Source organism: Candoia aspera, chromosome 2 (genome assembly GCF_035149785.1).
Source record: "Candoia aspera isolate rCanAsp1 chromosome 2, rCanAsp1.hap2, whole genome shotgun sequence".
In the NCBI taxonomy this organism is placed as follows: domain Eukaryota; kingdom Metazoa; phylum Chordata; class Lepidosauria; order Squamata; family Boidae; genus Candoia; species Candoia aspera.
The window spans coordinates 66,028,148-66,054,560 of record NC_086154.1 but is presented as its reverse complement, the minus strand read 5'-3'; the positions used below and the strand labels follow the sequence as shown (position 1 = coordinate 66,054,560).

Here is a 26,413-nt window from a genome sequence, read left to right as displayed (position 1 = left end):
TGGATCTCCTCTCTTTTCTGGCTTCTGTGTGATCCTGAGAAAAGGTGTGACTGCTCTGAAAGTTGTGAACTGACTGCTTAAAGTAGCTATGTTTTTTCACATGGAAGCCTACAAAAAAGGGCTGCTTTAATGACTAGCAGACGGGTGTGATATTTGTGTGAGGTTTATAGCATTTCCGTTAAAATATTTTAAAAGCATATACAGTTATAATCAGCACCTTGCAAAAGTGAGTATTTTACCAGTGCTTAATAAAGCTTAGGGTTTTTTGTCTAAAATAATACTTTGCTATTTACTTTCAATTCTGCTTCACCAGGTTGCATGGGTACCTTCCACATTCTTCCAGTATTCCCCTTGGGTTGGCTTCACCATTTGAAATGAAGCATTTTACTGCTAATTTGAAAAAGTAGATGTGGGAAGAGTAGGATCCCTACCCTGCAGTCCTAGCGTGTTCTAACAGTATTTTCTGCAGAAAAGTCTTATTGATGTTGACTAGTGTGGCCTTCCACGTTTCACTGTGTGGGCCACCATCACACTACAGGAAAAGCCAGGCAGTATGCTTCTTAGAAGCTACCTGTATGTTTTTCTAAAACTGACCTGTTTTAGGAGCTAATTAGAAAGGAAGCCCAACAAGAACTGTAACAGCAGAGCTTTTTCTACCTTGAGCAAAAGGAGGATAGCTGTACTTGTTCAGTACTTAAGGCCAACCCCCAACCCTCCCCAAAACATTAAAATAGCATTGAGAACTTAAAACAAGTACATGAAAAGAAGCATCAGGATATAATCTCTGTTTTTTGTTGGCAGCATGTGTGCAGTAGAGTCAGTAGTCAGTAGACCTTAGTCTTAAATTTACTTGAATCTAGCTGTAATTTCCAGCCTTCTAGTAATTCTGACAGGACAAAAGCAAGTAAATGGCTGTGCTTTTGTTTAAACATTTGTCAACAAAACTGTTGTAAGCCTTAATTGGGTTCCTTTTCAAAGGCCCACCATCTATGGAGAGTTTCTACCCACGTGAAAAGGATGTACTAATACTTTCCTAGCCAGGAAAGAAAGAAAAAACAAAACAAAATTCCACTTGTGGACTTTTCCTCTAAAGAAGCCATGATCCTTTCTCCTTATGACTAAAAAGTATAAATGAGCATAAGATTTACACAAAGGTTTTCATCATAGCGCTAAAGAAATTTCCTGGCCGATTTCCATTTATCAGCAGTGTTGTCCTGGTTAGATCAACGACAAAATGCCTGGGATCATTCATCATATTAATCATCTGCTAGTACACTGATAAGCTGTCTGTTAGTATGTGCCTGCCTCAAATGCTTGTCTGTATTGACTGGATCATATTTTATGTTAACAATATTGCTGACTGAAAATCTGCCAGTGAGATTTGAGAAATGGACCACTGAGCAGCTAAAGTAGCAGCCTTTAAAAAGCATCCTTTAGCATGGTCGCACTATGAGCATTCACAATACCTGTCCCAATATTCTGGTCTGGGAAAAAAAAGTTTAATTCAAGGGCTGAGAAACCAGGTTCACAGAATTATAGGATTGGAAGGTCCAACTCCCATCCAGTGCAGGAATCCACATGCAATTCTGGACAAATGGCAGTCGTCTTTTCTTGAAAACCTCCAGTGATGGAGCACCCCCAACTTGAGGAGGCAGGCTGTTCCACTGCTTAAGAGCTAGCTGTGCTTGGGTAGGAAAAAGAATATTAAAGCAAAGCAAACTTCATCAATCTTCAGGTTTGAATGTCAAAGCAATTGGGGTTCAGCCACTAGTTCTAGCCACCATTTTCCTTGACACTATCCATGTGCACATCATTATTTACCACATACAGGGCTTTTTGGAGGGATCCATGGGTTGGCAGTTTTGTAAATACATCTATTAAGAATAGTGCTTAGAAATCCCTTGTACTTCATACATCTTGACATTAATATGCTATAGAATTAAGGGGGATGTGTTTTCTCAAAAATAAACTCACCAACATAGATAATGAGCAGTGACAAGCAACTACTGGAGAAAAAGCTGCTTTTAGATGATGGAAAAATTGCTCAAATAAAGACAGAAGACATTAAATTGCATAAAATTAATGCAAATGCACAGTGAAAGATCTTCAAGTGTGGAAAAAAATATTTGTGTACATTGGAAGTTACCAAATTCCTAGAGGCATATGGGCTGGATGAAAAGGAATATTAAAGGAAGCTACGATTCCAGAGAACCTGAATGATTTTCTAATATTTCCACCTTTACTACAGAATATTTAAGGAAATTATCTGTGATAGTTTATATTTTCAGGAAGGAGTTTAGGCAAATAATGGTTACATAAGTGAAGTTCTATAACTCACTGAAAATTTGAAAACCAATAAATTTGTATTCTGAGTGTGTGTCAGTAGCCTGCATGTTGGTGGGATAGAAGCAACAGTATTTTGGCTTGCAAGGTAGTCTCTTGAGATTCAGTTTCCTAGCTTGCACAGAATATTGTGACCATGCTAGCTGTAAAACAGCTTTGGCTGAACTTGTGGCATACTGGCCAAATTGTATCCAAACTGGCTGGTATCATCCTTATTTCTAGCAGAGAATGATGCATGTGACACAGGTATGACTAGGACTGGTAACTCTACCTTGTTAAAAAGCATTATTGTGTGAGCATCTCAGTTAACAAAAGCCATGAAGAATAGTAGAGGTCAATATCCATGGGCCTATCCGGTGACACCTGCAGTATAGTGACAATATAAGAGGTAAATCATAAACTGTATGAATTAACGAAAGAAAAACATGCACGTTGTGTGTCTGTGAAACTCTGAAGAAAGGGGATGGGTATAATAAATCTGAATAAAGTGGTCTGATCTTGAATATATCCAGGAAAGTGAAAGTCTAGGTTTAACAATGAACAAAACAACTAAAATATGTCAAAATATTTCTCCAGGTTGGTGGTAGTTCCATGTTAAACTACTGTGAATGGTGATACAGGAAAACCAGAAATGAGATTTGAGAAAAATGGTGCAACGTTATGAAAGAATGTGATGAGGGTTGGCGGGGAGAATTGCTAGGTATCTTGAATGGATGGGTAGAAGCAAGATGAGGGAATACAGAAAAATGGACCATTCAGAGACCCAGGAATGAATGAGAATGGTAGCTGGTGGGTAGCTGTTTATAAAATCTGTTGTTTTGAGTAAGCAGTTTAAGGCTATTCATACATACACATGGCAAAAGAATAAATTTATTTCTAAAGGCACATTGATTTGTCTATGATGAGTAACTGAGAGAATTGATTAAGGTTACAAGAGTGACAAGAGGTTCTGAATGAGAAACCGTGTTTAGGTTATGTCCAAGACTGGATCTTGGCAAGAAAATGAAGGAGAAGGAAACACGAAAGAAATAACAGAAAGACTGCAAAACGAGAAACGAGTCCTGTACGGAAAACTATTAAAATACAGGTTATTCTCCCAACAGAATAAATGAAAAATTGACAGGGATGAAAGATACTGAATAATGTGTACAGAGAGGAAAAAGGTAACCGCAATTGCAGATTAGGATTAAAGGAAGCAAAGAAAATGCAAAAACAAATAATTGGAAATTAAAATTTGTTTTGGAAGTGGGTAAAAATAGCTGAAATGAAGAAAGGCTAGGGGCATTTTAAAGATCTGTATTGGAGTGACAGTGGTACATTGAAATTTGGAATTGAAACAAATTGAAACAAAGTCCAAGTAAAAAGTGATGAAAATGAAGTGGAATGCTGTGAGATCGTTGGAAAGTGGTAAGACAGATCATGTAGTTAGAGATATGTTAAACTATCAATGTGGAATGCTTATGAGGCTTGAAGCTGCATCTGTGTCTGATTGTGTGTGTGTGAATCATTTATGTCTGCTGCTTGGAATAATGATATTGTTCCCCCATACAGAGGGAAATGTAGCAAGACTGAATGCAAAACCACAGCAGGGTTAGTTGAAGTGTGCCTGGGAATGTGTTCAATAGAATTCTGATCAAAAAAGGAGCGAGAAATAACAATGAGCAAGTTATTGTGAAATTTTTGAATGTGAAGAAGTTTGTATGGTTATTGATGTAGAGAGAGTGTATGAAAAAATGAATTGGCCTGAATTATGCAGGTTTTGCACCAATATGAAGGTTGGTTGCTAAATTTGATGAATGGTACATGATGGAAGTAAAATGTGTGAGAATAAAGGGAATGGTTCAGCACTGAGCAGGAAGCCAAGGATAGTGATGTACCCTTGATTGTTCAATATATTTATACAGTGGTGCTTAAACGTGTGTGAACCCTTTTGAATTTTCAATATTTCTGCATAAATATGTTTTTGGCTCATTTGTTTAATTGGGTTCTCTTTATCTAGCCTTAGGACTTGTGTGGAGAACAGATTACATTTTAGGTCATATTTATGCAGAAACTGAAAATTCAAAAGGGCTCACAAACTTTTAAGCACCACTGTATATACGTGCATAATGTTGTGATGATTTTGGAGGTGTGCTCTTTGGGAATGTGAATGTATGTGTACTTTTGTATGCAGATGGTGCCATGTTGTTGACCGAGAACCTGAATGATTTGCAGTGAATGTTAGATTGATAGTATGATGCAAGGAAGAACATGGATTTGAAAACTTAAGTGTATCAAAACCCAAGACAGTTATGTTTGACAGAGGAAATGGAGTGAAAGATAGCTACGTATACATAAATGACGAATATTATAGGGCATAAATTAATTTATTAGAATGTTTACTAAAGATTGGGAAATATCTGGAGAAATTTTAAGATGTGTAAATGCTCATAGTGGGTACCTGTGTGGTCTGTGGTGAGGAATAAACCTTAGTTGAAAGAAGCAAAAATAGCAATGTATTAGAGCATGCTACTCTCCACTTTGATACACTGAAGTGAGAGTTGGGCATCTTGGGAGAAACGTAAGTTGAATGAAGTGATACAAAGTTAATGCATAAGCCATTTCTTCATCTTGGAATTCATTCATTGAGATGTAATTTGACCAGGGATGCCTAAACTTTTGTGTGAACCTGTAGGCTCAAGATGAATGGATGCTGAAATAATAAATTAATGATGAATTAATTTGCTGAATACCAGGGTATGTAGTAGTAGTTTGATCATGCAGAGGGAATGAGTAAGGATCAAATAACAGAACTACTACATGAAGGAAGAACAAATGGACTGAGAAGAGGTGAAGACCAAGAAGTCATGGTTGGAGGAAATTGATGAGAATATCAGGAGATGAGAAAGAAAAAAGGCTATATATGAAATGGTGTAGGGGTATAGTGGAAGGAAGTATGAAGACAGACATGGAGAGGTTTAGTCAACCATTTTGCTTTTAGTATTCTTTTTCTTACCTCATGCCTTTAATTTCTTTGACTTGCTATTTCTTACTCCTTTTCTGTGTTCTGCATAATGCTATTTACCCCAAAAGGGACTAATGTGGTGGGTATGTACATATGTAGAAATATCTTGGCTAAAGAGAAGATCCATCAATAATTATTTTAAAATCTCAAATTTTAAACAAGAATAAAGTTATCCTTCAAGAGGGAGAAACTTAAGGGATTACATTTAGGGAGGAACAGAGCACATATAAACACTGGGGGGATACATGGCTCGGAAGCATACTAATAGAGAAGGGTGTGCTCACTGACAAGCTGAACATAAGCCAGCTGTGTAGGACATTTGCTAGAAGAGCTAACCATTTCTCCAGCTGCAGACACATGATGTTCTTACAATATTCTCAATTCTGTACTGTTGAGACCACACCTGGAATACTGAAATGCACATTTCAGAAGAGTATTGATAGGTTAGAATAGATTCAGAGGAGGGCAGCAAAAATGATACAGGAACCTGAGGACATGCCCTGTGAGGACAGGCTGGGATGCTCAGTCTGGAAAAAGGATGATGCTCCATTACATAAAAAGGTGTTGTAAGGAAGATGGTCAGGAACTATTTTTCTTTGATATAAACCAGGATAAGAAACAAGCATAAAGTTGCAGATGTCTAGATTTCATTTTAATAATAATATAGAAGAATCTACCTATAGATAGTTGTGGGTTCTCCATCTCTGGAGAGTTCCAAGAGGCTGAACAGCCACCACTCAAGAATAATTTGATTGGTTTTCTGGTACACTATGGAGGGTTAAACTTGATGATCCATTTAATCCTTTCTAATGTCATCATTCTATGATTTAAATTCCTATAAGAGGGTTACCAGTAATTTGTATGGTTTGTGAAAGGACGTTGATCAAATTTGTAGACTAGGGATAAGACTTATTTTTCCCTCCAGATGAAAAGCCACTGAAACAAATTGCTGAAGGGCACAGCTAGGGGTGTACTGTTGCCATTTCTGTTGTGTTGTAAGTAGTCCATAGATCTCTGACTGTCCAGTATGGGAACATAGCACTAGGCTAAGTTTTATTTTGATATGGCACAGCTCTTACTATATGTCAATACTAGGAACCAAATTCTGACTGAGAAGAGTTCAGCTACCGGCACCTGGTGTGTGCGTGTGTGTACGTACACACACACACACACACACACAATGTATAAATATATTCATTCTGTACCATTAAACTCTAAAAGGCAGATTACTAATGCTCTTCCGTTCCAGGAACCCAGGGAAATACAGGAAAATCAAACCCTATTTTGATATTTTTAATATAGTAAATAGTAATACTGTTTTCCACCTTTACTCTGAAGTTCAGAGCAGTCTACATAGGTCTCCTCTCATTTCACCCCTACAATAACCTTGCAAAGCAGGTTGCATTGAAAGTGATTGGCCCAGGGTGAAAAGCAAGCATTGCAGCAAATGAAGACTTAATCTGGGTCTTTTAGTTACTGGCCATCTTAGTTGGCCAGTAACTGCTATGGTGTCCTGGCTCTGTGTCCTGGAATCAAGGATGGTTGTAGGGACAATACAGTCTGTTATAGGCATGCAGCATTCGAACAAGTAACGTAGGTCACCTAACCTTCAGGAGCTGTGTGTCAGGCCCAGCCCAAGAATGACAAAGAATCAGTCCAGCCAAACTTCAGTTTTTTATTTGTTAACACCATATAGAGGAATCTTGCCAGACTAAACCAGCTGTACCTAACCTAAGGGGAAATAACCTGGAAAAGATCTAGAGCGGGGCTATTCTGAATCTCTTAGTTTTCTCACATTTGCTTTCTGGATTGTCTCTCCTCTTATCTTGTCCCTCTTCTTGGAATGTGCTCCCTCCTTCCTGAGAACCAGTGGCATTACCGAAATCCACCACACTACGTGATGTCCACTATATCAGGAATCTTTCCTGGCTTTTGTAGCTGCCTATCCTTGTAAAGCCATTTCACAAGACACAGCTGTTTCTCTTTTAAAAAGCATCAAGCTAAGAGCTGTAAGGGGCCAATGAATCCAACCTCCTGCTCAGTGCAGGAACCCAAATTAAAGCATCCCTAATAGATGGTCAATCTTCCATTGAATATATCCAATTAAGGAGAGTCCCCCTCTCCCCTGGGCAGTTGGCTCCATCACTGAGCTGCTCTTAGCAGCACTAAGTTTTTTCTAATATTTGAAATCGGCCTTCCTGTTAACTTAAATCCATGTATTATCCTGGGCTTTGACATGTGACTCTTTTTGAAAACTCTGCATGTGTGTGTTCATAGTGAAAACTTCAATTTGGCTACTTTGAATGTATTGTCTCAGCTGCTATTGTGTTAGTGAGTTATGAAAAGACACAAAGGAGCAAGAATCTACCTGTCTATTACAGTATTTTTTTTGCACAGGAGTAAAAATACATGTTTTGTATATGTACTATGCAGCATTAAAAACTGATGCAAGCAGCCTATTTATATAGATACCTGTAGCCTCAAAAATATTTTCAAGATTTGGGGTGGGAGGGCAGGGCTGGAGACAGAATCTCATCTCAAGGAGTCAAGTTCAACCATTACTGATAGAAACAACCAAGGGGGGGTGGGGGGAGAGGTACTTCTAGAATGACAGGGAGGAATGTGTCCAGGAAGAATGAGCCAAAAGCCTGATGCCTACAGAGTAAGCCTAAGGACTGTTGGATATAGGATGAGGTGCACCTCAATTCTCTACGCAAATGAGACATTATAAGAGCCACCTGCTACATCAGGCTGATAGCCTATCCACTCCAGCTTCCCATTTCTCATCACAATTTTTCTGGAAAGCTTACAAGCAGAAAATGTAAACCAGTGTCTCACCATTGCTCTGAAAACAAGTGTTAAACACTTTTCATCTGGCACTGGTCACCTAATCCTCCATGAATGTGTTCAAAGATGCTGCTTTAGGCACTGTTTTATTCTTGTTACCATGTATGTTACTTTCCAAAATCTAATCCTGATGTTTAACAGTTCAAAGAAATCCCATAAATACAAACTTTTGTTTGAGCTATGAAAGTAATATTTATTTTGTTCATTTTTAGAGAATGAATTGCTTCAAACAGTGCTGAAAACAGTATCCAAAAGCTTTACATAAGGTATACTATTGTCACAAATCTTCAGTTGCACTTTATTTCCTCTGCCCTGGAAATGGCTGCTGGAACTTCATTCCTCACACATTGTATGCTGGATGGTTTTTTAAAACTATAGAGATGTTGGACATGCTCTAATTTTACTGATTTAATGTCTGGATCCCAATTAGTTTCAAGAGCAGATTATTTTACAACCCCGCCCCCCAAAAGACCCTGGCCTTTTAACATGGAATTAATTTTTAATCGTCAGTTTTAAGAACTTGGTCATCTTTGTGACTCCGCTGTAATCCTGTAATCTGTATCACTGGGCATTACCGCATCCACAGTGACTATTAAAAAACTTCCTCAGCTATATGAACTTCATGTTCAGATAATCTTAAGGTAATTCATTCTTAGCTCTTTGGATGAGCAGAAGGTATCTAACAATATTTTATGAAGTGTGTGTGTAGGGGGGAGAAAAATATGCCTTACTGAGAGTGCTGTCTTCACCAAAAGAAGAGACTACCCTGCCCTCTTTGGTATACATCATACATTTATTAGTGAATATCCCTCTCAAAATCAGCCACAACATTAAAAAAAATAATGATTGCACTACTTGGTCAAGCAGAACTAGCAACTTTCATTTTAAAAAAAGTACAAATCTGTTAAAAATTTCAATCAGTATAATACACATATATAATACAACATACTAGTTATGTTAAATGCTACAAACCAATATGATTCCAATGGAATGGAATAAAACAAAACCAACACTTTAGAGATTTAAGATATTTTTTTTCTTCTCTATATATTAGCCTTTTTTTTTTCCAAATACATACATGGGAAAAATGAGGTAACTGTAAATGTGCAAGTAACAGAGCAAAAAAAATTATATATATATATTTATAATATATATAATATATATAATATATATATATATATAAACTTTCTAACACAGAACAAATGCCCTGGTGCCCTACAGGGAGGCCCCTCTCCTTGTAGGGTGAAGCTGAGCTATCCTTCTGGAGGGCCCGGGACTGGTATAAAAGAACAGTAAACAGCCCACTATCCCACCACAGGAAATCATTGGTAAACAGTGGCATCTACAGCGCAATCAGCAATCACAAACATCCTAAATAAATGTTTTAGTAATATTTTTTTTGTTTTTTTATGATAACTTTTAGCTGCTCCTTGGAATAAATTCTGCAGCACACGAGCTGTGAGCTTTCGAGTCACCGTCAGAAGAACCGTAAGGCTTTCCTTCCCTCCCCACCCCACCCCCAAATGACCTTTCTGAAAAGATGGCGGGGGAGGGAGAAGAGACGTGGAAACAGATGGGCATCGGCACTGTTCTGATTGGCTATAAATATAGAAACACCTCCTGTGTTTTGTTTTTCTTTTTCTTTTAATATATACAGTAAAGACCTTTGGTTATTTGTATCATGTGGAATAAGGGGTGGTTGTTTTTTTCCCTCTCTCCTTTCCAAAGCTGGGAAACAAGGGGAAAGGCTGGGGAAGAGGTGGGTCCGACACAAGGCACTGGCTTGACATGGCAGGGGGGAGGGAGCGTGGCTGGGGAGGAGGAGCTGCTGGTGTCTGTGCAGGCTGAGGATGGCAAACGGGCCGTTGCTGCTCGGGGTGTGCGTGTGCCCGGCCAGGACCTGGCTCCAATGTCACACTGCAGCTAGTCTCCCCCTCTGAGGAGGAGGAGGGGAAGGAGGAAATTCATTATTTGGAGTTATCCAAGGGCAGATGCCGGTAACTCACATCCCCCAAACACAAGCGGGGTGAGTGGAGGAGGAGGAGAAAGACTCCTAAAAAGTAGCATTGATCTTCATCTTGGCAAACAGAAACAATTGATTATTCAAGAAAGTAAGCTGGGACCTGCCCAGAGCTTCTAATTTGCTGATCAATCTGCAGGCCGGCTGCTTCTCTCAGATAAAGGGCTGCCAGTCTATCCATCCTGCCTTGTTGTGTCTTTGCAGGAACTAAAGGTTTGAGGACCTTTATTATTAAGCACTATTATTGTCGCTTATGACAGAAGAGGCCAGAATGAACTTTGCAAGCCTCCCTCTCCTCCTCCTCCTCACACTCTGAGGATTGCCTCACCTCACCTGGGTCAAGAATCTCAGTAACTGCTGGGGAAGAAGCTGACCTCACCAGACTATCAGCACCGGTGGCAAAAGGCCAGCTGGCCCCAGCCTCACCCCAAAGATTCTCCCCTGCTTTAGACGTAAATATTGCTGAGAGCTGGCATGTTCAGAAAAACACTGACGACTACACTGCACCAGAGCCACTTCCCCCCAGTCACCATCCAAGTTCAGAGCACTCCACAGGAAAAAGTGGACACAGAATCTGCTCTTCCCATTACCAGCCCTTCCCTCCTCTTGGCTGGTCAAGCTCTCTTAGACTTGGGGGATATCACACTGCCTAATCCATTCGTAACTACTCCTTCATGGGCCCTGAGTGGAGCCCTGCTTAGCTGTTCCATAAATTCATCAGGCCACCTTGCCAAGAACAGTTGGATGTCAGAGCACAAGGAAAACGGCCCACTTCTCCAGAAAGGCTCAGGGAATGCATCCTGGCCTTGGGGAGCAGGGCCCAGCCTTAGGCTCCCTTGCAATCCGTGCTCCTATCTGCTGCCACCCATTTTGAAGGGGAAAGAGCTGAGATTTAACTATCAGTCTGAGTCTGCCACTTGGAGGTGTGTCACCGAAGGAGGGCAGAAGCTGCCAATCAAACTGAAGGAAAGCACAAACTCCACCACCGTGGGTAGGCAGAGACCAGATTCTGACTAAGAGCCACACACTGCCAGACTTGCCCTGGAGCATTACTAGTTGACACAGGACAAGACAAACCAGACAAGGCAGGCAGGCAGGGAGGAGGAGGAGGAGGAAGGAATGGTCAGCAGGCCCCTTTTCTCCTACTTCTGCAGCACCATGAAGGAGAAAGTGATCCTGCCAGAGTCCTCCTTCCAAGGCCGCTATTAATGCACAGGAGTTCTGCCTCTACCACCCTGCAACCCTACCTCAAATTAAGTATACTAAAACCATGTGTGGGTGTGCACCTTCGAGTCAGTGTTGACTCCTGGCGACTACCTGACAAGTCCCTGCAGTTTTCTTGGCAAGATTTCAGAAGTGGTTTGCCATGGCCTCCTTCCTGGGGTTCAGAGAGAGGGACTGGCCCAAGATCACCCAGCTGGCTTTGCACCCAAGGCAGGACTAGAACTCATGGTCTTCTGGTTTCTAGCCTCATGCATTAACCACTACAGCTAACTGGCTCTCTACTAAAATCATGCTGCCTCCTAAACCAACCTGGTTTCAAACCAATCTCTAATTTGGAGGGGAGGGAGGGGAGAAATGCCCTGAAAAGCGTTAACGGTCCTTGTGAGGCATTGCGGACATGTGCAGTACAGTGCATGGCAGTAATCAGCTGAGCACAAAGAACCCCCTCATTCCCACCCACCCCATCACCCCACAGCTGGCTAGAGAGATAGCCAATACCAAGTTCCAAGCTGGTCATAACATGCATGCATAATTTGTGAACATTTACATTAGATTTTTATCGTCTTCTCTGATTCTTCCAGGCTTCAGACACAAACCAACTAAACGGCGAGGGCTTCTCTCTTATTCCATGGTATAATCATGCAAAACAACTTTTTAAATTATTTTTATGATAACAGGTTTCTGTAACAGGGCAGCAGGTTGGTTGCTTTCTTGCTTCAAATCAGCAGGTACTTTAGGTAGGTGTGTGTGTGTGTGCAGACACAGGAAGGCACACAGCTTGTCATGGCCAAATTGCCCATGGTTCCTGACCAAGCACGCAAGCATCAGGCCATACAGAAAAACTCATCAAGATGAGCATCAGTAGGCCAAATGTAAAAGGGAAAGGGAGGGGGTTGTTGAGGGGAAAAAACTGAAAGGGTGAGAGAAAAAGGTAGGATGAAAAGTCATGCCTGGTCCTTCGAAAGCTGATGCAGCACTGCATACAGCCTCATGGAGGGAGGAGTGATCACCAGAAAGGCCTTCTCCATGACAGCTAGTGCAAGGGTAAACAGTAAGATAAATAATTCCCATCTGCTCTCTGCCCAGGATCCTACCACTGAGCGCTCTGCAGCTGCCCAACAACTCTCAGGGCTTAGCCTGGAGTCAGGACAGAGAACTGATGAAGGGGTGGCTGAAGGCTTCTGCCTCAGTCTGCTGAGCATCTCTCCCTCCCCTACATGAGGGGAGAGCACATGCAAGCAGTCTCCTGGGGATACTCAAAACTGGAGGGAGGAGAGATGGTTTCTGGAGATGGGTTCCAAGAATGAATAGGAACCCAAATAAGGGTTCTAGGACAATTACCTGGGGTCTGAGTGTGCAAAGGGAAAATAAAAGGAAGACATATCAATTATTACATGATTCTATGTCTCAGAACACAAGCCACAAGCCTCCATCTCATTAAGTATGTAATAAACAGAGCCGGCTGTTTTATTGCAGGGATTTTCACTTGTATACTCCTCCTCTCCTCTGAGCTTCCTGGGGGGAAATGGGTCTTTCCCCCAAAACTGCCTTGCAGCAGAATATTGCTGGACTTAGTTTAGGCCCATTTTTCTTTACCTCACTGTGCAACTTGTGAGAACAACCCTGAACTCCACCCAAGACTGCAGGCATGCAAGGGAAGGGAGAGTCCGAGATGCTGGTGGGACAATTCTGTGCATGTGTAGGGAAAAACACAGGGTGGTCCTGGGCTGTGATTTGTGTGGAGACAGCCACAGATGTTTTTGGCAAGGCCTCAAGTGGCTTACATCAGTGTTGCAACCAACGTCCTCCCCGCTACTGACTACCTTGCAACACTGTACTCTAGGCAAGCAGGTGGTGGGGTTGAAGCAGGCACTTCTTCCCCTCTCCCCTGGAGCTGTTCTGCTTTCAAGGCCCCCAAATCTGGCTCTGCCAGAAAGGAATGAATTTGGATAAAAATCTGGGTCACACAGCCACAAAACCAAATAGGAAAGGAAAACCCCAAACCAAGAAGGAATGCAAACACCTGGAAAATAATGGTGCAAGGATGGAGAGTCTTTGGAGTGCAGAGCAGGTGGGGATACCTCCCCCTACAAAGCATGACACCGCAGAGCTGGCTCAACCACCAGGCCCAGTCCATGCCATGGGGTGAGGGGGAGGGAGTGTCATACATTGCTTATGTTCTCACCGCATCCCAGGAGAGGCCTCAGAGGCTAAGCATACAGGCTGGCCCATGCCTCTGGTCCAAGGTCCGTATCCTGGAGTAAATTTGTGCAGCAGTGCATTGATGAACCTCATTCGGCCTCCCGATGCACTTCTGAAGCATCTGCTCGGCAGATGGGGCATGTGCGGTTTGCCTGCAATGATCAATGGAAGAACGAAACTTCGAATGTGGTCTTTTGGCCAACCTCACCTGCTGGAAAATCTCCAAGCAGTCCACTAAAGAGACAGCATAGGCAACTTCTCTGCTTTGAGGGCTGCCTATTTCAGAATTACTAGGTTGAAATACAGTCTCATCCCTTCTGAACGGAAGGACATAAGACAAGTCCAATCAATTCAATCTGAAAACCAATATTGTTTGTCAAAACATTCAGTCTAAATGCATTCCTTCATCCAACTGGTGCAGATACTAGTACTCAAAAAAGTATGTATTGTATGTACAGGCAGTCCTTGCTTAACAACCCTAATTGGGACTGGAACTTCTGTCGCTAAGCAAAGAGGTTATAAGGCGAAACATCACGTGACTGCACCATTTAGTGACAGCAGTTCTGGTACTTCCAGTTGTGGTCGTTAGGCAAGGACCTCATGCTTCTGCTGGCCTGCACAAACTGCTGGCTCCATCCAGCTGCGTCCTCCCCAGCTGGGCCTGGCAAGCTCCCTTCAGCAGTCAAGGCTCTTCCACCCTACCATGCTTCCTCCAACTCCCCCACCTGCCTATCTCTTCTCCATCTCTGGCCTTTTGGCTGCCCTGTACTCCACCATTGCCTACCCCTGCTGCCTCCCCATTGACCCTCATCATCTACTTCCTCCCTTGCAAAGGGCCAGCAGCTGCCTGAATCAGGCACGTCTCATCAACAGCAGGAGGAAAAAGGTGGCAAAGGTCAGCTGGGGGAGGCAGGGGTAGGCAGCAGTGGCAGAGTGCAGGACAGCCAAAAGGGCAGAGATGGGGGAAGATAGGTGGGTGGGGGGAGGGGAAATGCATGACGCAATGCAGGCAGGCTGCCAAGCACCTGAATTTTGATCATATGACCATGGGGGCACTGCAATGGCCATAACTTCAAGGACCGGCCGTAACTACCATTTGTTCAGCATCATCATAACTTTGAATGGTCGCTGAACGAATGGTTGTTAAACGAGGACTACCTGTACTTTTAACAAATGAGCTCAATTCTTTCCTGGTTACATGGCCACTAAAACAGAAAGCAATTATTTAACATATGGCTCTTTTAAAACCAATGTATTACATAGGTCTGCAATCCATTTCTTCAGCTTAAATGAATTCATTTACAACTGGCAAGAAACAAGTACAGGTAGTCCTTGTTTAGTGGCAACAACTGGGACCAGCAACCCAGTCATTAAGTGAAGCGATTGCTAAGTGAAACCACAACTGTGCTTATGATCTTACTTGAGCTTTCCTTTGCTTTACAGATCTGCAAAGATTGTAAATCCAAGGACTGGCCACAAAGTTACTGGTCACAAAGTTTTCATCACCTTCGTAACTGCAAAAGGTTGCTGTTTGAGCAGTTGCTAATGAATATTTATTTATCAGATTTTTATCACTGCCCATCTCCCCCACATGGGGGACTGAATATATATGAATGCTAAGGAATATAATAAATGAAGACTACAAGTAGTCCTAGGATTGTGACCCTAATTGGGAGTGGAATTTCCGCTGCTAAGTGAAGCAACTGTTAAGCAAAACATCACTTGACCACATTGCTTAATGATGGCAGATCCAGCAGTCTAGGTTGTGGTTGTTAGGCCAGGACCTCACACTTCTCCTGCCTGGTGCAAAATGCCTCTGCTTCAACTCCTTCCACCCACATATCTCCCCCCAATCTCTGCCCTTTTGGCTGCCCTGCACAGCATGGCCAAGGTGAAGAGGACACTGTATTCTGCTGCCCCCAGCATTGCCCCCAGCTCACCATTGTTGTCTTCACCTCCGTCCCTTTCCCTCTTCACCCAGCTCAGTCCCAGCCCAGTCTGGGAGACCTGGCCTCTCCTACGGCCAAGACCCTGCAAAGCCTCTCCTGCCCAAGCCCCGGCCACCTCAGCCAAACTTTGCCATGGGGATCGCGAGCAGTGGTGCCTTCCCCCGGACAGGGCCAGACCACATGGTGCCTTTGCAGGCAGGAACACCCCAAGCAAAGTGCACAGCGCACCCCAGGACCAGAGCAGGGAGCAGCGGGTCGCAGCAGTGTCACCCTTACTAGGTAGACCAGACAGGAAACACGATCAGATGAGCTAATTCTACTTTATTGTAAAGCTACATTAACAGAATCATGCAAGTCTGACAGTACTTCTCTCCCCCCGTCCCCTTTACAGCCCCCAAACTAGGGAAGGTCTCTTCTAAGCCTCTTGCCCCACCCACATTCCTGCTGTGGGCTCAGCTGCCTCTTATCTGACTATTCCCTTGGTTGTGTCTGTTTGTTCTGTCTCCCAAGGTCATTCCCACATACCATTACAGGTGGAGCTGCAGCCACATCTGCTCCAAAAGTCTCCACACACACCCCAGGGCTGCCCAGTTACCACTCACTTCTGCCTTGCCTCTGCAGCGCAAAGGCCAAAGAGCTGCCCCAAAAGCAGCAGCAGGCCCCAGTGGAGGGACTCACATGCTGGTGGTGGCTCTTCGCAGGGAGAAGTTGTTGCAGGTGGCAGGTTGTATTGGGAATTTTACACTTGGGTGTTGGGTGGATCCAGGGTGGGCTGGCGCAAACCCCTCCCCATGGGGCAGGGACGTCAGCATGACCCCTGGCCGTGGTGGTAGCCAGGGAGGCAGCAGCAGAGGCAAGTCCAGCAGAGGGGAGAAGTCCAGCGAAGGGGAGGCAAGTTGAAGACAGTGATGAAGGCCAGCTGGGGACAGAATACAGCGGCCTTTTCATCTTGGCCATGCTGTGCAGGGTGGCCAAAAGAGCAGAGATGGGAGGGTGATAGGTAGGTGGGAAAAGTTGAAACGGGCAGTTTACGCAAGGCAGAACATGACCATGGGACGCTGCAATGGTCGTAAACGCAGGCCAGTTACCAAGCACCCAAATTTTGATCACATGACTGTGGGAACGCTGTGATGGCCACAATTTTGAAGACCTGTCATAAGTCCATTTCTTCAGTGCTGTCATAACTTTGAACAGTCGCTGAACAAATGGACATAACCAGAGGACTATCTGTACCTTTATAAATGTATTAAGAGAAAGAGACAACTCATAAAAAGACAGAAGAGTGGGGATTCTATAGTATCACAGGAAACTGGAAACAAGTTAATCAGGAATGAAAATCCTGATCCAGATATCCTCAAAAATTTTCCTCTGAATCGAAATTAGGTTAAAGCACACAAATACATAGCAAAGAGAATATAAGAATAGGCAAGACCATTTTGAAAAAAAAAATAGAGAGGAATGCAGATTGGTCCTTCAAGAAGTTCTACTGGATGAAAATTACTGAAAGTTACTTAATAGATTATGCTGAGATGGGAGAGTTGATTGTGAAAATATATTTTAATGAATTCATTAAAATTTATTTATTCAATATAAAGGAATAAGTGCACAAAAACTGCAAATGCACAAGATAGTGTGGGTCATGGATCATACTATTTCATGGTTTGTTTAACCATTTTTTATTTAATCAAACGCCTTTGGCTGGCATCACACAACATGGCAACATATTAATTATGGTTAATAAACCACCGTGGCTGGCATCATACAACCTGCCAACATCACTAGATATGGTAGGACTAAAGTTTTTCCTTTGGAGAAGGGTCTGGGCCTTTTTTTTAAAAGTTAAATTGTTTATTATACTTATCAAAGACTTAAGCATCTATTTTGTTTGTTATTTCTACCAACTTCTCTCCAATGTATCATATGATCAAATACTAATTAATTCCATTAGCACAATCTGGCAGCGTATGGGATCTGGCCTACAGACCATGTATTGTCCATCTTTAGCTAAGCTATAAACCATGACCTAAGACTCATTATGGATTACTCTGAACTCAGTCATATCCTCAGTATATAACTGCAGTGAAAAAGACAAGCTCCGAAACAATTAGGAAACATAATTAAAATTGTCCAACTAAAGTTCTTAAATTATTGCATTTGGAGCAGTCTGCACAGTTTTGGTCACCTTCTCTCTAAAAAGGAATCATGGAGAATTAAAATAAAAATGAGAGCAAGAAAGGTGAAAGGATTTGGAATTTTTATTGATGAAGGAAAAATGACAATGGAGGTGGTAAACTCTATAGAGATTTAAGAAGTTATGCATGATGTTAAAACAGTTGACAGAATATTTCTCCTTTTCATATAATCCTAGAAGTCATGGTCATGTAATGAAGCTAGGAATGGAATAGGTCAGTCAGAAGAAAATACTTTGTCAAATAATGTGTAATCGGGCTGTGCAAAGCATTCAAAAGAGGTGCTTTGCAACACATTGGAATGAGAATAATTACCTGTCTTGGAACAGTTAAAGCAGTTGTGTCTTTTACAAGGGTCACCAATTGCTTCAAAAGCTCTCCCCAGCTGTCTCCTCTTTGTTCAAATGCAAAATTAGCATTAGAGTTCTTCTGTTGACTGCATGGATATGCCTGTGTAGTTTTACCGGCAATAATACCAGAAGTTTCTAACACGGTCTTCATCCTGGACAGTTTTTCATATTTATTAGTGGTCTCCCACCTAAGTACTAGCAAGTCTGACCCAGCTTTGCTTCTCCCCCCGCCCCCCTTTATAGACCAGCAAAGATTAGCTAAAGACTGCTAATATACAATGTCTTACAAACGGATATAATCAGTGGCTTAGATGTTGATATTCTAGAAAGTGGAAGTAGCTACATATGGTCGCCAGGAAAACTACATGGATGTATCCATGTAATCACTGGGAACTAAGCTTGAACCAAGGAAGCCTTTTCCTTTTCAATAACATTAAAAAGCAACTGGACCCATTGAAGAAGACAATTCAAATGATTTCTATACATTCAGAGGTAGTCCCTGAATACTCCTTAATGGAGACTGATTAGAGCAGTCTCAGTCAAAGCAGTGAGTGTTACCTTTAACCATTTGTCAATGCACTTAGCATGGAACTCGTGGTTGCAGGGCAGAACTCGCAGCAGCTGCCTGATTTCAAAGTCACTGAAGCACACCACACACCTGGGAAGGGTGAAAAATCCAGCCAGTAAGGTTGCAGGACAGCAGGATGGTATGGCATTCAGAGATACATCACAGTAAAGCATCTTCTTCAAGAACTTACAAGGTTTGCTCGGACTGATGGCTCTCTGGGTTGAAGCGGTAGGATGGAAGGTGCTCAATATCTGCTTTGGTGAGTCCCCGTGGCTTGGCTTCCCCTAGTCTTTCAGCTAAATTCAGTAATGCCTGATAGAAAACAAAAGGAAAGAAAGGGATACAAAACAAATGATCCTGCTGCTGAGAATACCCCTTTAATCCTTTATAAACAATGCGGTCTGTGACTTCACAAAAGACAGAGAGGTGAATCTTTCCCTATAGAAACTTTGAAGGAAGAAAAGTGAAGTGTCTTTTACTGAAGATTAACACCGTGAAAGCATTAATCTTTCCCTATTAAGTCATTTTTGTTCCGATTATCCATCCACTTTAATTAGCTTTATCTTTTGCATCTGTCTGGCCTTGCCCACTTCTTTTGAATGTCACGCTTGGTATGCCAGATAAACATTAAATGGACCTTCAGTCTGGATTGTACATCTCTGCCATAAGAAATGGCCCCAGAAAGGAGGAGCAGTGTGTGCTGCACCTTTGCCTCCTCCAACTATTGCCGCTCACCCCTCAAATACCATCTTCTCAGCTGTCTTCCATCTCTCAGCTGTGGGCTCTAGGGCAGAGTTGAGAGATGTGAGGTTTCCTGGATCTATTCTATTAGTACAAGATCCACCAGCCAGAACTTGTTGCACACATATCTCACCGCCAGCAGCAAGCCCTAAAAGTTACAATTAAAGAACTCTGAGCATCAGAACAGATGGGAGCTCATAATTCTACTCCTGGTGGAAAAGCATTTCATCCCTCCTAATCCTGAGCAGTTGGGAGGTAACATCCTTTTCAGTCTGTTGCAAATTCCCCGCAATCCAAGTCTACTTTCTGGCTTTCTGCCCAAGAGCCCTTCTCCATTCTAATGGGCCAACAGAGGGAAGCAAACCTACCTCATAGTTTTCCATCTCTACATCATCCACATCCAAGTCCAAACTGATTGTGGGCCCCACAGCTGTTGGTGATACAGGAAGCATTGAACTGCAATTTTAAAAAATAGGTAGCAGTGAACAGAAGCAGAAATAACATATGCACCCAGGGCAGAGGCAAAGCCTATGTTTTGAGGGAGGACACTGCTGGGAAAAGATGGTGGCCCCCAGGCTGGTTTTATGGAAAACCAAGCTTTTAATTCTACGTGCTTATTCCAATGAAGGGAGAATATCTGACTCAGGTTCTCTTCATTGCGACCACAGATACTCACAGGAAGTATGGCAGGAAGCTTGGGTAGTATGGAGGTGGAGGAGGTGGTGGGGGAGGCAGTGGTTGCTGCAATCTGTAGCGCTGGGAATTCAGCCGCCGGGGCATCATATGTGGATATGGCTGTGGGAACATTACAAGCTACGTCAGCGTTGCCTAATTTGTAAGCTATGCATACATTCCATGCTATGTGAAAAAAAGAATTAACATTTTCTATCCAAGCAAATAAAAGTTTGCACTACGAAAAGCTGGGTCCTTTAGCATGATCTGTTATGCAAATCAAAGAAGAACATATTCTGCTTTTTACTATGTTGCAACATTTATTCCTGTTGTCCTAGTAACAGAGAACAGAAAAATGCTATGCAAAGCACTAGAAACCACATTCTCTGTCACTGGAATCTTAGTCGGCTACCTCTCTCGCATCTAAAATATTACAATATTATAAATCTATTCAATCTTAGAAAATTGCAAGCTAAAAGGAGAGGGGAAAAGATGACAAAGATCAAGGTACCCAGCGCAGGTGGAAATATGGCACAGACATATAAAGGAAAGTTCTGTATTTTTCAGAGTGACTATCTATAGCAGTACAGGTAGTCCTCGCTTACCAACCACTCGTTCAGCAACCGTTTGAAGTTGCAACAGTGCTGAACGAGTGGTACATTATGACTGGTCCTCGAAGTTCTGGTCGCTGCAGTGCCCCTTCAGTCACATGACCACCATTTACAACCATCCCTGATGGCTACCCACAAGCAAAATCAATGGGGAAGCTGGCAGGGAAGGCCACAAGTCACTGTAAGTCCACCCCGGCCTTCCTGCGCTCACGCCACACCACGCGCTCCATCCCTCGGCCTTCCTGCATTCATGTGCAACTTGTACCAGGTCTCCCCTGTTCCCCTGCAGCATCCCCACACTCCTTACCTGGGATTCCTGCTGCTTCCCTCTTAATGACCTGCATGTCTTAGGGTTGCGACGGCAGCTGGGACTGCTGGGATTGTCGCTAAGCGATGTGGTCATGTGACATTGTGCTTTATGACTGCATCGCTTAGCGATGGCAATCCTAGTCCCAATTGCCTTTGTAACCTGAGGACTACCTGTGACGAAGGTTACAGGCCCATCCACTGAGACTGCTTGTTTGATGGTGGGGGGGAGTGTCTTTTCCTTTATTATCCTTTTGTCTTTCTGCCACCACTAAGCCCCTTTGACAGTTTAAAAATTCTTTTAAGGTAGTATAACAGATGGAACATGAGGAAGATAGAGGATAGCAGAGGTGCTTGGTTAACACAGGAACAAATTGACTTTTACTGAATATCTAACAAAGGTTCTGAACGGGTTCACCTATTTCTATAAATTATCTCTATCCCATCAATGACCTTCCCTAACCCTAACATTATTGCCACCACTCCACCCCTCCAAAAAAATTTAGCTCTGGAAAGTGTCCTGGTAAGGTCTGTGGTCACTCTGTTTGGCCTTGTTCAAATAATCCAAGTCCTCAGTCCTCCTGGGGTGTGATGGCCCCTGTGCTCAGGCAAAAGGTTCTTTCAGACACCGTCTTCTATCTGGTTCAGAGGCTACAGAGAACAGCTCTTCCTTTAACACGGCACTCACCACTCCAAACGGCAGTTCTTGGTGAAGTGGGTCATGTGTGTGTGGAAGATACAATGGTACAGAGGGGGACAAGGCAGGAGTATGGTGGGAAGGAGAATACGAGAAGCCTCCCATTGAGTGCTGTTCACCCCGAAGCTCCACCTCATTTTCTATCCTCTGAAGTGGCTGTGGGAAAAGAAGACAGTATGCATTTTTCATTGGCAGCTGCTCCCAAATGTGCATAAAGGGTGAGAAATGCTAGTGAACCAACGGGAACCAAAGGCTGGCACTGGTGCTAACTCTTGCATACCATCAATAAGGTTTTTTGCCATGTACCTCCCTCCATTAAGATTAACTTGTTGAACTAATAGATAAAATCATGGAAGAAGCCATTTAAGCCATCAAGTCCAACTCTCTACTTAGGAAGTTTTTCCCAACATTCAGCTGGAATGGGTTTTCTTGTAACGTAAGTCTTTTATTCCATGTGCTGTACTCTGGAATGATAGGGAACAGGTCTTGACCTCCCCCTCAAGGTTCCTGCTACCTCCCCTTCCTCAGCTAAGTTTTATCCAGTGGTCAGTAACATCACGTCAAAAACAAGTGATTCTCTTGTGCCTTCCTCCATTATCTGGAGGAAAAAATTATCAGCAAGGTCATATTTCCTGGAAGGACCAACTGCATCTTCTCTGTCCTTCAAAGATTGACCTCTGTGTTCCACAGGACATGCTTTCTTCCCTGAAGGCTCACAGCTTCTTTCTGCTGTGAGATCTGAAAGCTGCTTCTGAATTGCAGGGATGAAAAGTATCTTCTAAGTCTGCTTTTCCCTCTTGGCTTACTCCTTTGATTATCTTCCTTAGAGAAAAAGGCTTACTCTGTGAGCTTCTATTCTAGGGCCTTTTTCATCTTCTCTCATTAACCAAAGCATGGCTACTCACTGCTTCAATCATCTGACATTCTCTTCAAGCCTTGCTCCAAGTCTGCTTCTTTATATCTATTTATTAGATTTATATGGCCACCCAGTTCACAAGAAGGATTCTCGGCAACTTACAATACAAAGGAATTAAATATAAGATACAATATGAAATAAAATAATAAACAATTGGAACATAAAATAACAGGATAATGGAGTAACAGAAACAACAATAATAAACATGGGCTTATTCTATGAGTGGCCCAATGCTTGGGGGAAGAAACAAGTTTTTAGGGTCTTGTGGGAGGACAGAAAGGCTGAGGCCATCTGAACCTCAAGGGAAATGATGATCCAGAAGTGTAACAAAGGTGGCACACCACTAGGTCCCGCTAGGTGACATTATTTTGTGGAAGGGACCCAAAGCATTCCCATTCTGCTGGATCTCACAGGATAAGCAAAGACAATTGGAAACAGGCAGTCCCCCAAGTAACCCTGCCCTGTATCATAAAGAGCTTTACAGATGATAACCAACACTTTGAATTGCATCCAGAAGCTTTTAGGGAATCGGTGCAGCTTGCAAAGCACAGCGTGGTGTGGGTGCATTGAGGTACTTCCATAATTATTTGTGCTATGCGTTCTGGACTAATTGCAGCTTTTGGGTGGCTTTCAAGAGTAGCCCCATGTGGAGTGCACTTCAGTCGTTTAGACAGGAAATGACTACGGCATGAGTGACCATGTGCAAGCTCTTCTCTATGCTTAAAATTACAAGATACTTTCTTTGAAGACTCACCCCAAGATTTTAAGGAATTAGTAGATGATATGCTACAAACTTCCGCACAATAGTAGATACAGGTGTGGGGAAACAGAGCACAGATATTTCTACCTTCTGATCAAAACTATGCCATCCCAAGAAACTTACCATGCGAGGATGCTGTGGCTGGAGTGGGACAAACTGGCCGAGGGCTGCCATATGTGGAGGCTGGTGTGGTGGCACAGGTGGTGGAGGGTGCAGGATATAATGATCACTGGAAATGAGTGGTGGGAATGTTTGATAAGAGACATGGAGTTGCTGCATGGCACAGGCCTGGATCAGCTATAAGACGAAGACAGAAAGACAGTGTCCTCAAAAAAAAAGCTACCTCCAGTGTATTTAGCATCAGCATGTCTAGCTGAAAAACAACTGACCTCAAGTCTGGCAATAAAAAGGGAAGAATCCATTTGGCAGCAAGATGCAGTCTCCAAGGACTAGCAAGGACCTAAGGGTCTTTTAAATGGAACACCAAGTTACTCCTACCCTCCAACAGAAAATATATGCAGCTAAAAGTTAAAATGTGCATCCTTGGTGCTCTCTGAGCTTGGTTGTTTGCTTGCAGACATTTCATTACTCAAGTAGATAACATCATCAGAGTGAGCAAGTGTGGGGTTTGCTCCCTGTTTATGCACAGTAGCTTGCCCTGCCAGTGTTGATGGGGGTATGGTTTTCTCCTTGGTAGTTCCTAGATTAGGGTATTGTTTGCTGCTTGATTGTTTGCCTGGTGTTAATCCCTGCTTATCTGGGTGTTGGCTGCTGGAGAGGATGTATTCTGGTCTTTTTGTTTCCTTCTTAGCTTTTTTACTGCCTCTTTTGAATGGTGTGTAATGTGGTTTATCTCTAGGTGTCTTTTGATGGCTGATTTGTCTGAATGCCAAGCTTCTAGGAATTCCCTAGCATTTTTGGATTTAGCTTGGTCTAGGATGCTCACAATTTCCCAGTTGAAACTGCGGTTGAGTCTTGAGTTTTCATTGTGTCTTCTGACTGCTAGTTGGTATTCACTGATGCACTTTGCTAGTCTTCTGCCTGTCTGTCCTACATAGTGGCTGTTACAGTCCTTACACTTTATGTTGTAGATGACTCGTTTTTTCTTCTTGTGCTACTGGGTCTTTTGGTTTACTTAAGATGTTTTGGAGGGCTTTAGTTAGTTTAGCTGGATATCACAGGATAAGCAGAGAAAATTGGGAACATGCATCCTCAAAATCCTGCCCTGTCCATGAAGGGCTTTATAGGTGATGACCAGGACCTTGAATTGCACCTAGAAGCCAGTACAGCTCACAAAGCAGTGATGAAGTAGTGGTGTATCAAGGGGGCACCAAGGCATGCCCATAACTATTTGCAATGCCAAATTCTGGGCCAGTTGCAACTTCCATGTGTTCTTCAAGGGCTCCATGTAGAGCGTGTTATAATTATCCAATGGGAAGTTACTAAGGCCCAACTGTAAGCCGAACCTCACATTCCAGGAAAAGGCACAATTGGTGCACAAGATGAATTTGAGCAAAACCTCTCCTGGCCATGGCTGCCACCCCAGCCACCTTTTTCACAACCTTCCTCCTAAAGGAGAGGTTGGAAACTCAGCATAAATTATTCAGTATTGTTGGGTCTGGTAATAATTCTTGAGTGGCTGGGGGCGGGGGGACCACCACTTCCTTAAGTGCAGACAGGACCACCCCTTCACTCAAAGATGAATTAACCATTGCCTTCTGGGCAGCCATAACCAGCCAAAAGGACATGGATATAATACACAGGTGACCAAGTTTACAATTCCGAGGACTCTGTACACTTCTTCAGGATCAACAGGCTCACCATCTTCCCAGGTAACCCAGTCAGATCATGTCTCAGTTAACTCCACAGGATCTGCACAACCAAGCTTAGCTCAGGATAGATCTGAGCAACTTAATCTGTCAGATGCCTTCAGTATCCCTCACAGTAGACCTGCCTCCCAGGAGGGTCTGGGCCATGTTGAACAGGGCCATCAGACAGCTATCTGCAGACATAATAAGAGCAGAAAAATAATTACATTTTGCTGCTCCTACTGACACAAGGTAATCCTTCATAAAGTCTCTTATCCATCTTCTGTCAGATTCATCCTCTGTTTTTGTTTTTTCTCAGATGTGTTCTAGGGACCTGTTCTGCCATTTCATCTCCCACAACTCCTTTGAAAATCAGGGGGCACCATAAGATCCACAAGCAGTGAGAGGATGTGTAGGTGCAATTCAATCTATGGTCACTGTTGTGCTCTTGTTCCAAGCAGTGACCAAGGCCTGACTCAAACTGTGCATCACAGAGCCTCAGGAACAACCCCAAGCTCCCTTTGCAGCAGGGAGCAGCCGTGGAAAACTCCAAAGCAACCAGAGTGTGATCAGACTATGGCAGGGATTTGATGTGAACACCCAGATCATCTTGCCACTGTCCTGAGATGAAAACCAGACCAAGCATGTAACTTTGCTCTATATCTTGGGTCAGGCCCACGGCTGCCATGAACCCCCATCCCGTGCCCAACCAGGTACTGGTAATACATGCCAGGTCAGCCCTCCCATCCATAAGCCAAAGGACTCACAGGGGGTGGGAGGCAGCAGAGTGGATAGTGCTGTCCGCTGAACATCACTGAGCATGCTGGGAGCTGCTGCGCACTGCAACCAGGGATGTGCTGGCCAGTGTGAATGGGGAAGCCTTGTGTTGTTACTGTGGTCACCGTGTAGGAGAGAGGGACCGCCCCCTGATGCACCTGGAGGGGAAAGGGAGATAAAGCTGAATCAAATCTTATCCAAAGTATTTTATAATTCCCCCCTCTTCTCCTAAATAAGACAGCGCAAATTGGAAACTAAGCAGTATTAAAAAAAGGAGGTGCTAGTCAGATGCAAACCATAAAAGAGAGTGATTTCAAACCAGCACAAACACCAGAGACTAAAGATGAAGCATTAGGGTTAACAAATCAAAGACATATAAACTTGGTGATACAAGTTTCAGATATCCACAACATAGAATCAAAAACAATT

At 43.1% G+C, this 26,413-nt stretch overlaps 1 protein-coding gene across 4 annotated transcripts in view; it reads right to left on the bottom strand.

Moving 5' to 3' along the window:
* Positions 1-10,097: 10,097 nt before the first annotated feature.
* RNF44 (ring finger protein 44) overlaps positions 10,098-26,413 on the bottom strand; it is a 61,516-nt gene continuing 45,200 nt past the window's right edge. For all 4 annotated transcript variants that reach the window (XM_063292107.1, XM_063292108.1, XM_063292110.1 and 1 more), the window contains 8 exons: positions 25,975-26,142; positions 23,523-23,696; positions 21,715-21,879; positions 20,114-20,232; positions 19,806-19,893; positions 18,887-19,008; positions 18,687-18,786; positions 10,098-13,792 (listed from right to left, as the gene is read on the bottom strand). In XM_063292107.1, coding sequence (XP_063148177.1) covers positions 13,730-13,792; positions 18,687-18,786; positions 18,887-19,008; positions 19,806-19,893; positions 20,114-20,232; positions 21,715-21,879; positions 23,523-23,696; positions 25,975-26,142 — 999 coding nt within the window. In that variant the 3' untranslated portion in view covers positions 10,098-13,729. The remainder of the gene's footprint in view (positions 13,793-18,686; positions 18,787-18,886; positions 19,009-19,805; positions 19,894-20,113; positions 20,233-21,714; positions 21,880-23,522; positions 23,697-25,974; positions 26,143-26,413) is intronic.